The sequence below is a fragment of the Ictalurus punctatus genome, chromosome 6, assembly GCF_001660625.3.
Source record: "Ictalurus punctatus breed USDA103 chromosome 6, Coco_2.0, whole genome shotgun sequence".
Lineage (NCBI taxonomy): Eukaryota > Metazoa > Chordata > Actinopteri > Siluriformes > Ictaluridae > Ictalurus > Ictalurus punctatus.
Window position 1 is genome coordinate 21,365,699 of NC_030421.2, and position 13,749 is coordinate 21,379,447.

The window sequence follows — 13,749 nt, forward strand, 5'->3', positions numbered from 1 at the left end:
TTATGCTGAGCAGAGAATGCAGCACTTTACAGAAATGCCCTTACCTCTACAAAATGATTGAGATCAGAGGAACTTTGATGAGATGTGATTTGAAGGCTGAATGTCATGTATCAGAGAAGGAACTGTGGACTACAGTTCCCAGCAGCCACTGCACCTTTACTACATCACAGTCACATGACCACCTGCACCTGAATAACGGTCTTGTTTACGAGCACTCCTGTGTATATAGCCACAGTTTGCACTGTGCTCCTTGTTTTACGTTTGTCTTTCTTTGCCGTTGTCTTTGTCACTGTGTTTAGGTCTTTGGTTTATGTTTAGTCTTTGCTATAGTGTTTGCCACAAGGTCTTAGTGTCTTGTGTTTTTGTTATGGTCTTTATTAAACTTACTATCTGCACTTGCATCTGTCTCAGTCTCCAAATCGTGACGCTGAAACTCAAAAATTGGCACGCAAACCAGTTTTGTCCACGTGACAAACCAATGTCACGTGATTACTCTGATACTCTCATTAGATGCAAAATTGTAGTTGTTTGAACTAAAAAGGGTATTAGCACGGGTTGGACAAAAGACGGGGTTTGGTATAATATGATTAAATATGCAGATGAAGCAGTGGTCAAAATTGTTTTAAATCTCTTCAGTAAGGTATGGGAAGAAGGAAGGCTTCTTAAAGATTGGGAACATGTAATCATAATTCCGATTGTTAAACCAGGGAAAGAGCCGTCAATAGCAGGGAACTATAGACCAATAGCCCTCAAATTTAACCTATGTAAATTGATGGAAAGAATGATGGCAAATAGATTATATTATATTTTGGAAAGCAGAGGTTTATTAGCATCATATCAGTATGGTTTTCGGTTTGGTTATTCCACTATAGATGCTCTTATAAGGCTGGAAAGAGATGTTAAAAAAGCACTAGCAATGAAAGAAGTTCTGGTGGCAGTATATTTTGATATTAAGAAAGCTTAATATCCACATGATGTAGGAAGAAGGACTGGTATAGAAGCTGCAGAAGATTGGAATTTGGGGAAAATTATATAATATAGGTTATTGAGTTTTCTATTTGGCCAGTTCTAGTACAGGTTGGCAATGTCCTTTCACAAATTACATATGTGGAGAATGGTACAACTCTAGGAAGTGTTATAAGCCCTATTTTATTTAATGTTATGATTAATGATATTTTTGAATGAGTAAATTCTGGAGTTAGAACAGCATTATATGCAGATGATGGAGCAATGTGGCAAAGGGGAAAAATGTCTCTATTATTATCCATAAAATCCAGGAAGCAATAGGGAGAGTTGAGCAGTGGTCATTAGAATGGGTTAGGGTTCACATTTTCTACATCCAAGTTGTGCTGCCAGTTCTTTACAAGGAGGAAAATAGGACAAAATGTTCAGTTACTTATGTATAAACATCCACTGAAACGAATGACAAAGTTCAAATATTTAGGAGTATGGATGGATAGTAACCTGGCATGGAAAAATCATTGAATATATTGTAAGGAAATGCAACAAGGTTCTTAACTTAATGAAATGTGTAGTAGGACAGGTATGGGGTGCAGGTAGACAGTCATTGATGGGCATATATTATGCACTTATAAGATCTGTTTTAGATTATGGGTGCATTGTATATGGGTTTGCATTGAAATCCTTAAATAATAAACAGGATATAATTCAAACCAGAACATTAAGGTGTATCACAGGAGCCATCAATACAACTCCAGTAGCAGTATTGCAGGTTGAACTAGCAGAAATGGCATTAAATATTAGGTGTCAGAAATTATCAATGGCATATTGCATAAACTTAAAGGGACATAATGAACATCTCACAAGTAAGAAGAGAGTTGGGAAACCATTCATTTAAAAGGATCAGGATTTGCATGGAAAGCCAAGAAGTGGGCAACAGAAATTTTATTAGATCCTAAAAGTTTTGGACCTACAGTTATAATATTCCCAGTGCCCCCTTGGATATTTAGTCAACCGGTAATTGACCTTAACGTGCATAAGTGTATTAAAAAAGGTGACAGTGGGAATGAAATGGAACACGTTAGAACTTCCCACCATATCTTCCTGTATTTACTGATGGATCAAAAAACCCACATACAGGACAAATAGGTGCAGCATTTTATGTCTCGGAATTTATATAGGAAACTACAACTGATAGGTTGTTGGTTAACTGATAGGACATCAGTGTATACTGCAGAGTTGATAGCTATACAGATGGCACTTGAATGGTGGAGGAAGTGTTGCCAGATAAAGTAGTAATCTTCTCCTCAACGGCATTTCTTCTAAACTTACAAACTTTGCAGTCTTGTCAAGGGGATATTTGAATGGAAATATTGGACAGTTTATACAGATTAAGACAGATAGGAATTTCAGTACATTTGATTCCAGCACATGTTGGGATATTAGGAAATGAGAAAGCAGATGAAATGGCTAAGGAAGCACTTAAACTAGATAATGGAAATATTTCAGTTAACTTAAGCAGAGCAGAAGGAAAAGTATTTAAGGAGCCTGCTATAACAAATGGCAGAAAAATTGGGATTTCTATCAAATATAAAATAAAGTGAGACAAAATAACATTACTCGTGACTTAAGTAGAGATGATGATATCATGCTAACTCGGTTAAGGATGGGTCATACCAAACTTAACTCAACACTTCACTTAATGGAGAAACATAATATAGATATGTGACATCTGTCAGGAAAAGGAAACTGTTGAACATGTTTTATTAATTTGTAGCAAAACATGTTTTATTAATTTGTAGCAAATAATAATAAATTAATAATTTAATTTATAAGAGAATTACAGGTGTAAGAATGTTCGAAATACACAGTAGATCATTTATTGAATATAAGATCAGGTAAAGGAAAAAATATTAAAGAATTTTGAAATTCATTAAGAATAGTGGGATTAAACATAGAATATAGGGAAACAATATAAGTATACACATATACGTCATTCTCATCATACTCCAGCACAGTAGGTGGCAGAATACAGCGTTTTAGCTGCTTGCAACCTGACAAACAAACAAAGAAGAAGAGACGTGTGTAAAGTGCGTAATATTTTTCTAAAATCTATTTTCGCGAGCATTGTTCCACAAGACGTGGCAGAATTCACCATAGACAAACTTTATGGGAAATCCTCATGTCTGACAGCATGTTTGAGTTGTGTTGATATGACATTTGTGATTACTGGGTAGAAGTCCTGCTCGACCATTGTATCACGATTAAAAGCGGAAGTTTACGCCCTTTAGAAAAAGAAAGCAATCCACGATGGTGAACGACGGCCTTTCTCTTCTGGTATACTTTGTAATTTTTAGTGTCGGTAAGTTAAATCCTCAGTATATAAATGTATTCAGTGTTAATAATGTAAACGAGATATAAATCGTTATAGCTACACCGAATAATTTTTGCTAATCTTAGATTAGATAGATTAGCATAGCTAGTTTTGGGTGGGGACGGTCAAGTCGAAAAACAAAAGAAAGTAAGAAAAGCCATTTTAAACTCCTCAATTATTTTCTGTCATATGTGTCTGGGGAGTGTTTTCTTTTTTTTCTTTTCCTATTTTGTATACTATAGCCAAGTAATCATTTATAGTAAATTTCGCATTGGTCTGTGCCAGTTAGCCGTTTAGCTCGCGCCTGTTTGTTTTTTTTTTTTTAAGAAAAAAAAAATCTTAATTTTTAACTTTATCAGTATGTAGTAATGTACATAATGTTTTGTAATTTGATATTTTGAAATGTATTATGACCCATACACATTTTCATTCTGTATTTTTCCTTTCATTCTGTTTCACTCTTTGTTTCGGTAGACTATGTATACAGTGAAGATTTTAAAACTGGGACAAATCACACTTTTCGTCCATCGATACAAGGACCAATTGAAAGAATTGACTGGAGATATAATGGGAATTTGGTGGTTGATTGGGATAGTGGCAGTGATCCAACGTGGTTTCGACTCAAAGAACGAGCAAGTCTTGACATTAAGACTGGAGACTTAACACTTCAGTTGAAGAAGGAGGACAGTGGTTTATTTAAAGGTCAATTCCAGGTGAACGGTATTCTACACTATTTTGAACGTACGATTACAGTGATCGGTAAGTGAGTCTCATTCTGTATGTTGGTTTTAGTTCTTGAACTTTATACCACCACAATGCTGTTGAAGTTTTCTGTAACAGTGCGGCTCTGACAGAAGTTTCTACTGCAACTCCTACTCTCATTCGTACCTTTCTGTAGTAACAGCTCATTCACAGGAAACTGTCTGATCCTATTAATAAACCATTTTAGAAAAATTTATAATCACTGATGATGTGATGTTTTCTTTAAGTAGAATTTTATTTAACATTTATTGAAGGTGTTACCAATTGGTGACGGTCAATAAGTTTTCAACCACGGGAGAGTGTTCAGGGTCGAGTACATTGTGATTTGCGGTTTCTCTATAAAAATAAAAGTGGCGTTATTTTTTTCATCTTATTAATTTCATGAAAGAAAAAAAAGAGAGGCTGTGAGGAAATGAGTGTTTATAGTTGCTGTAATGTAAGTGAAAACAGGAAGTAACTTTTGTTGCAGAGGCTATACAGTTAAATATAACTGTTAAATTCAGTAATCAAAAAGCGGATTGCCGTGGTGTAAGAGCAGTAAAACACTGAGGTATGAGAGGAATAAAACACTTTGGGGTGTGCTGTTCTAAGTAGCACAGTCAATCATGTTCTATTCTTTACACATCATATTTGTACATTTTTATACAGTTTTCAATTGGGCTATGTTTTACTATGTTGTATGTGGCCCAAAAGTACATGCATTACAGTATAAGTTGTTTTAGTGAAAAGATTTTACGCCTTTTACTCTACAGATCCAGTCCCTAAGCCAAAAGTGACTTGTGAGCAGAACGGCGTGAACATAACACTTAGGTGTTCAGTGGACCCTTCAGTGCAGGCAGAGTTTACCTGGTCAGGACCAAATGGCTTGTCTCAGTCTGGGAATAGTCTTCATATCACCAAAGAAAGTGAGGAGAGAGTCTATTTCTGCACTGCAAAAAATAAAGTGAGCAACAGCGAAACAGAGTTCAGTCTTAAAAGCTGTCCCCCCCAAGGTAATGTTTATTTTATTATTATTTTTAACATTTTTTTTTCTTTTTGTATAAAAACAGTTTGCTTCACTGTTTGCTAACTAAATATAATGCTTTAAAGTTTCATTGATCATGTATTGTCAGTCTTGTATATAATAATTAAGAAATACCCTGTTCAGCACAAAGCACTTCTTTGGTATGATTGCTAAAGTATATTGAATTTCAACATTTTAGTGAAGTTAATTTGATCATTTCCTTACCATTGTTGTTGTTTTCAGCTGAAGATGATGAAAAAGATGCATTTCCCATTGGTGCTATTGTTGGTGTTCTCATTGTACTGGTTCTTATTGGTCTAGTTTTTGTTGGAGTCTTTTGGAAAAAAATAAAAGGTATGGCAGATTCCAAACAGTACTCAGTATCCAAATGTGTGTTTAATGCAATTTTGCTAACCTTGCATGGTATACACAGATAACATGTATTGTTTTGTTCGAGAAATAAGACTCATGCTTAAACTGACTTTTAATTTTTTTTTAATCAGTACATTTACATGGACAATAACATTCCGATATTAACCCGATTAAGACGATACTCTGATTAAGAAACTACCGTGTAAACCGTGATTATTGATTACCTTAATCCAAGTAAAGTCATACTCGAAGTAAACACAAATCGTGTTAAGACATGTGGAGTATTCCTATTTTAGAGTTTTCACCGCATTTTGCGACAGGACACGTACACACACGGCAGTGCTCAACCGTTTGACTGCAAACAAGAGAGCATGGCTGCGTCCAAAACCACGTATTTACCTACTGTATAGTAGGTGAAATACATGTATTTCAGCTACTATCTAGTAGGTAAATATGCGATTTGGGACGCAGCCCACAGCTTCAAGCAGTCGTCTGTTTGCACGTATAGCATGACAATTACCTTCACTTTAAATTTTTGGAAAACTAAAAATGAAACTGCCAAAGCTGTATATGGTACCATAACGAAGACGAACTGTATGTCGATACGTGAAATTCTGGAGGGAAAGTCTGACGGCGTGGCGTGGAGACGTAATGACGTGTGCCGTTAAACGATCTGTGTTCTATAACATGTAAGGAATATTCTAAATGCAACTCATGTAAACACCTTAATCACAATATTGTATTATTCAGAATAAGGTCAATAATTACATTATTGCTGTCCATGTAGATGTTGATCAGAAACATACTATAACATACATGTTGTAATAGGAGTTTAAAAGTGAAGCCAAAATATGCATCTCCTTTGGGAATAGAGTTCTGTTTTTGCAAGTTCAGTTGGCCTTGATTATGCCCTTCAATATTTTTCTTATTGAAAAATAAGAAAATATATTAAAGCTGTTCTTGAACCATTTGGAGTACATGCATGGTTTTGGTCTCTGAAAGGTGGACTAAATATTTTTACATAATTAGATTGTTTGGATCTTTGCCATCTTTGATCTTTGGCCATTCACATGTCATCTGTGAAAAAAAAACCTGTCATCTGATAAGAATGTTTTTGTGTAGTGGATGAATAAGCCATACGAGGCTTCATAGTCGGGTTCCCTTTAAGTCATTCTATACTCTCCCAATCCCATCTAAAATCCTTTTTTAAAAAAAAAAAAAACCCCACACACAAAAAAAAACCTTCTCAGCTTATTCTTGCAGATAAATCTGCACTTGTCTGTATGTAAGTAAACACTTCTGCAGCACTGCTTGCTGAATTTTTACCTATGTATTTGTTTGTGCTTCTTTAGTTTATTTGCCTGCAGGATTTCCTGGAGGTACCGCTGGTGAGTGATAAAACTCTATCATACTTTGACCTGATTATTCTTCTGTGTATGAGCATGTTCACCTAAGTGCCTACCATTTATAGTGTACATTACAAACTTTCTTATAATTCCAATGTGGGCACTAGGGGATGTTACTTAATAAACAGAAGGTGCAGAAAAAGAAAATTGTTTGCACACAAGGCTTCTGAGTAATTCAATTAGAAAGCATCTTTTCAATCATTAGAAGCTCAACCTGATGATGCATCAGTGATCAGGAGTCCCAAGAGAGCATAATTGTCCTGTTGTCTGGGTGGGAAGGATGGTGTCACTGTCTGATCAGAGAAACCCTAGCAGATAGTGCATGTCTGAGCTCATGTATGTAGAAAAGGAGCGTTCAGTGCTCTCCTTTGTCTGTTTAGCTGCCCTGTGACGAAGCAGGATCAGCAGTTTGAAAAAGATTACGTTGCTGGTTTCATATGTCTACCATCCTGGTTGTTAACTGTTGTGATAATAGTGAGTGTGAACTGGCAAAAAAAAAAACACCAAAAAAACAGTGGTATGGTGAACAGAGGTAGTAAAGGACTGGGTTTGATCTGGTTGTTTAAATTTTACTTATGGATAATGTATGCTAAAATATGCCTTTTTTCTATGTCTTGCCTTAGTTCACTAACAAAAAAAAGTTGTTTAGTTTTTGACTTGAGGCCATGAGCTGGATAGAGAGAGAAAGAGAGAGAGAAAAAACACAGTCGAGATAAACCACACATTTTTGAGCTAGCATTTCTGGATCTTGGTATTTTTTTCTTCTTGAAAGCAAAGGTTACATAGTCTTATTGTTTTCTGTCAGTTCATGATTTGGAAGCTCAGGAATTTATGTGAAGTTTAACCTAGATGAACTTGACACGAGGAGAAATAAATTACAAATATATTACGGGCAGGTATTAGTAAAGTGTGCCTGGGCTGAAAAAAGGTACAGAGGCTATTGGAAAAACTTTTGGCATTTGCCTGACTCACAGCACTGCAGAATTGCACAACACATTGAGATTTTGGAGGTGTGCATGTAACACAGTTATACATGTATGCATCAACACACAATATTAAATCAGCCTTTTTTTTTTTCCAAAGCAGGATTTGTAATAAGTCATCATTTGTTAAGCTTACTAACTCTACACTTATTAATTGTATTAATGATTACTTATGACAATAACACAACTAATTTCTTCACATTGTTTAGGTGAAATTGAAGGAATAAATCATGTTTTTTCCCCCCTTTCGACAATGCATCGTATTTATATGTTCTATGCATGCTCAAATAAGTGACTGTAAATGACTACAGTCAATAGTGAATTACATAATAAGTAATCTATATTCATCATGTAGCTTGCCTTTACTTACTTAATTACTTACCTGCTAACCAGGTGGAACTTCAAATGAACCAATGTCAAATGGGGAATGTGATCAACCTTTAACTGCAGGAGTACTGAACCGTAATGTTGATCCACCAAAATAGGACGAAGAAAGTGAAGAAGCATAAGTTGACAAGATTTATCTGCATTCAAAGGAGGAACTACGTGGAGTCAACCAAACTGAGCTACAGTTTGTTCCACTATTCCCCCCCCCCCCCCCCCCCCCCCCATTTTTTAATGTTGGCTGTGGGCCAAATGACAAAAACCTCTTTAGACATTTTAAAATGTGTCCATGTGCACCTGTATTAATCACATGTATTTTATGGTGTTTTAAGGAATTTATTCTTTGTATTCTTTTTCCAATGCAAACTTGTTTTTTTTTTTGTTAAGTTATCTTTATTCCAAAACTATAGACTGATGCTTACAATAGCTTGATACTCACTAACTAATAGTCTGAGAATTAAATGTAGAAATAAAGCTAAAATTCTTTTCAGTCACAGCCTCTGAAATCTCTCGTCGTTAGGGATGTGTATGTGGACGTTTGATGCCCACAGAAAGAAGCAGAATGTTGTCATGCAGACACTGAAAGTGCATGAAGCAGACATTTTAGAAAATGTGAGGTGGCTTGAATGTAGGTGAAGACTGGAACATTTAGCTCAAGACATTTTGTTACCCAATTTGGATATTATTACTGTGAGGCAAGAACTAGCCAATACTCCAGGACATTCAGAATTGTTTTCTTTTTATTCTCTTTCCTCAGTAGTTTTCTTTAGGCACAAGATAGAAGTGGTTGTGGTGTGGAATGTTCATAATTAGGCTTTGTTAAGAAACAGGGAGATATGCTGCAGTACAGTACTTGTGACAGTATGTGCTTACTGTACGTGCGGCGCCAGATTTTTCTAACCACATGCAGTTTATAGCAGGTCACACATGCACATTTAATTCTTTTGCACTATTTAGTTCTTCCACAAGGTGGCAACAGGGCAGTTGATTCACATGGTAGTTGAAGAAAAAATGGAATAAACTGAAGGGACAGAAACGCATGCAGGTTAGAAAGAACCTGCATTTGTATAATTCTAGTCTTAGTGTATAAGGATTTGTATATGGGTGGTAATTGTGGCGTGAGATTGCCCAAGCATAATTCATGTTTTTTGATTCTTCTTCGTTGTCATCCTTCGCACCAAAAGACCTGCTTTACTGCTTTGTACTAACTCTTGTACACAGAACAATAAAACATATAAAAGTTAATAAGAATTACAATGTTAATAATAATAAAAGAAGACATCATCAGCAGTCAAATGCAAGTTTAAAAAAGTGTCTTAAGTTGAGCTTTAAAAATGCCAAAGGTCTGAGCTTCCCTGAGTTCAGGAGGAAGAGAGTTCTAAAGGGGAGGAGCGTAGACAGAATTTATAATAAATTTAACAGCTTTGGATAAGACTGATGTATATGTACATGTTAATTTCCAATCAGGAGGATCTTGGGGGTAGCAAGGCCAGGTGGGAAAAAAAAACTTCTTGCATTGTCCTCATGAGTATGAAAACTTCTCATTTTATTATTGTCCAGTAAATCGTGGATTAAACCAAACAAACAAAAGAATCCTGATCAGCAGTTAGATGATTAATTTCTTTGTCTAGCTTACAGATTTTTAGCATAGTTGCTGATGTATCTCGTATTATTGATGTTACAAGCAAGTGCATTGCACTGACCTGTAGTAGTAATGACCAAGGTAAAAGGCCTTAGGAGTTATGTATACTTCATCAGCTGTACAAAGTGCTTCTGACACCATATTATGTGAAACTATGTTCAGCATGTGTTAAAGTACCCTGCAGTTACTCCCTGGATTCTTCTCCTCAGAGAATGTGCTGTTAAACCTCTTGACCACTGTAAATTTTGCAACAAAACTTTAATGGTGGTTTTCATCTGTTTTCAAAATAGTAAATGGTAATTGCCATTTTAATGTATGTTTATTGAGTTTAAAACAGCTTGCAGTGTATGACTATAATAAAGTAAACTTATGTGCAAATTCATTGTATAAATTGTAAATTTAATAAAGATGCTACTGAGTTTCAAATACCAGTTGCACATGTGCATTAAATCTGTTTACTTTTGTCTTATCCTTTGTAGCACTACTTACATTTTTAAGTCTTACATTATATGCATATAATGTTTATTTGCTCTATCTAGGGTATTTTTAACACTAGACAACTATATTTGTGAATTTAAATTTTTTTTAAAGAATTTTAAAAAGTATTTCAGTCTTGTTTTTAAATGCCTTGTAGGGTTAACTAATCCAGCTACTGAATGTGTCAGAGAAGGGCAACCCAATTTGCAGAAAATAATGATAGAAATGGATTGAGTTCGTTTGAACTCCTTCAATTTCTTTGTCTAAACCTGATCGAGATCTGTTCTAAATTGAATGACCTCCAAAAGCTAGTAACATCATTCAAACATCAAACTCTATTGATCAGGGACTCAGTCAAGAGCTGCCAAGAGAAATCTACAGAGATTTAGTCCAAGGCCTCTTGTCGGCTCAGTGGTACTCCAAGGTTAAATAGAAGCTAAAACAATGATGGAAAATCTTTTAACACTATTGTTTTACTATACAAAAAGAAAGCAGGACTGTTCAGTAAAACATTCTTCTGTTTTAGCTAGTTTTGTCAACTTCTTCCTATTCAAACTGTTCTTAAAAGAAAAAAGACCAGAGTTGCAGAATTTATTCACACTTAATACATTAATGGGAAATATTCAGTAATCTTGTATTACCACTAAGAATGTTCTAATTGACACTTAAAAGGTTCATTTAAAAAAATAATAAAATACTTCTCAAAAATGCTCAAGAGGAATGCTGTGGTAGCTCCTGTCTTTCATGACTGATTGTTGGCACTGACTAATGCAATAGGCGGAACTTCTGCAAGGCGGAAGATTTCATCCAGGATGTGATGCCAGTTCATTGCAGGGCACCATGAACACACATAGTCACACCTACAGTTTACCATAGCCAATCCACCTACCTGCACGTTTTTGAACAATTTGAGTAAAACAGAGAACCTGGAAGAAACCCACATGAACACAGGGAGAACATTCAAAACAGTGCAGACAGTAACCAGAACTTAGGATCGATCCCGACCCTGGAGCTGAGGCAGCACTCTCCTACCAGTATTTTTTATCAGATACTATATCATATTTTCAGTCATTTTGTGACTTTTTTTTTGGATAGTCTAGGTTTGCAAGTGCACAAGAACTTATTTTAGTGAATCTCCCTGCCCTTGCCAGTGGCATTTTTTTGGTGTGCCTTCTGCTGGTTCAAGAAACAATAGAAACTTTAAAAAGGGGGAAGTAAAAGAGGAAGTAGATACATCACACATGAGGAAGAATACCACAAATATAGCACACACATTAAAACAGAAGCGCAAAATTCTGAAAGAAATCTGCCTCTTACTTCCCACTTCTGGTAGAGACTTACACTGGTTCCATCCATCCATCCATCTTCTACCACTTACTCCTTTTCAGGGTCACGGGGAACCTGGAGCCTACCCCAGGGAGCATCGGACACAAGGCGGGGTACACCCTGGACAGGGTGCCAGTCCATCGCATGGCACAATCAGATACACACACACACACACCCATTCATACACTACGGACACTTTAGACACACCAATCAGCCTACCATGCATGTCTTTGGGGACAAGACCAAAGGGGAGGAAACCGGAGTACCCAGAGGAAACCCCCGCAGCACGGGGAGAACATGCAAACTACGCACACACAGGGCCCCGGCAGGAACTCACATTGATTTTAGAGTGTAAATCAATTGTTCAACCAAAGCACTATTTGGACGGGACTAGTTTTCCAGGGGAAAATTCATGTTTCACAGACGTACTTCACGATTTTAATCCCGTCCAAATCTGCCAAATCTGTCAGTACATTTACATGGACAACAATATTCCGATATTAACCGGATTAAGACGATACTCTGATTAAAAAACTACCATGTAAACAGTGCTTATTGATGACCTTAATCCGATTAAGGTCATACTCGAAGTAAACACAAATCGTATTAAGACATGTGGAGTATTCCTGTTTTAGTCACATTATCGAAGTGTATTACAGACATGTAAACACCTTAATCACATTATTAACATCGTGTGAGAGATTTCACCACATTTTGCGACAGGACACATACACACACTCCAGTGCTCAACCGTTTTACGGCAAACAAGAGCACGGCTGCATCTGAAACCGTGTACTTACCTACTATATAGTCGGTGAAATACATGTATTTTGGTTACTATATAGTAGGTAAGTATGTGGTTTTGGACACAGCCCATGGCTTCAATCAGTCATCTATTTGCACGCATTGCATGACAAATAATTAACTGCACTTGAAGCTTTTGTAAAATTAAAAATGAAAACATCCAAAACTGTATACGGTGCCATAATGGAGACAAACTGTATGTTGATACATGAAATTCTGGAGGGAACGTCGGACGGTGTGGCATGGGGACGTAATGACATGTGCTGCTAATGGATCTATGTTCTATAACATGTAAAACAGGAACATGAAAGGAATATTCTAAAAGCAACTCATGTAAACACCTTAATCACAATATTGTCATTCAGAATAAGGTCAATAATTACATTACTGCTGTCCATGTTAATATAGTCACAGTTTTTTTCACAAAACCGCTGTACAAATTCCAGAGCAAATTGTCTAGTGTTTTTCGGCTAACTCAGTGACTACATTTACATGGACAGCAGTAATGTAATTATTAAGGTAATCAATAATTAAGGCAATCAATAATTACTGTTTACATGGTAGTTTCTTAATCTGAGTATTGTCTTAATCCGGTTAATATTGGATTACTGTTGTTCATGTAAACGTACTGAGTGATCCTCTGAGAAATCTAATCCCGTCCGAATGCAAATGCCTGTGATATGCCGATAATATTTTTTCACAACGCTTTTCCTTGTGTTTTGGGAAACGTCAACTAACGTCGAAGCTCTTACACTCAAAGTATGTTTCACTTTTTACAACGTAACGCAAATTTCGTCATCAGCAGAATACGCGCGTACTGTACGCGCAGGTAGCACATGCGCATTTAATACTTTTGCACTATTTAGTTCTTCCACAAGGTGGCAACAGTAACCCAGGGCCGTTGATTCTCAAGGTAGAATCGGTCTGATTTCGCCGTCCCTCGCTCTTTTCTGGTTGAGTGGTCGCACAGACCATCTTCTCTCTCTCTCTCTCTCTCTCTCTCTCTCTCTCTCTCTCTCTCTCTCTCTTTTATTTAAATTTCTTCTTCTTCCAGTAACAACAAGTGAAGCAGCATGTCTTTCTCTTCCACTGTTTCTCGTGTGCACGCAAAGGTCTCTGTGAGAGAGCCAAATCACGCAAATTGTTAAGACTGGCCAACGTAATATCAGTGTCAGGTGATTACTCACCTTCATTTCTGCGCTCAATTATATCATATTTTAATTATATAAGTAACCACGTCTTTATTTCAGTGGGTT

The 13,749-nt window shown here is 36.4% G+C and overlaps 1 protein-coding gene across 2 annotated transcripts; it reads left to right on the forward strand.

Annotated features, from left to right (window-relative positions):
• Positions 1-3,019: 3,019 nt before the first annotated feature.
• cd58 (CD58 molecule) lies at positions 3,020-10,312 on the forward strand. 2 transcript variants are annotated; one of them, XM_017470383.3, is made up of 6 exons: positions 3,020-3,322; positions 3,809-4,093; positions 4,849-5,088; positions 5,343-5,453; positions 6,824-6,859; positions 8,254-10,312. In XM_017470383.3, the coding sequence occupies exons 1-6, from the start codon at positions 3,271-3,273 to the stop codon at positions 8,343-8,345; spliced, it is 816 nt and encodes a 271-aa protein (XP_017325872.1). In that variant the 5' UTR covers positions 3,020-3,270; the 3' UTR covers positions 8,346-10,312. The 2 variants fall into 2 exon arrangements, with proteins under 2 accessions (XP_017325872.1, XP_017325873.1); XM_017470384.3 differs by having other exon boundaries at positions 8,346-10,312.
• The last annotated feature ends 3,437 nt before the right edge of the window (positions 10,313-13,749 follow it).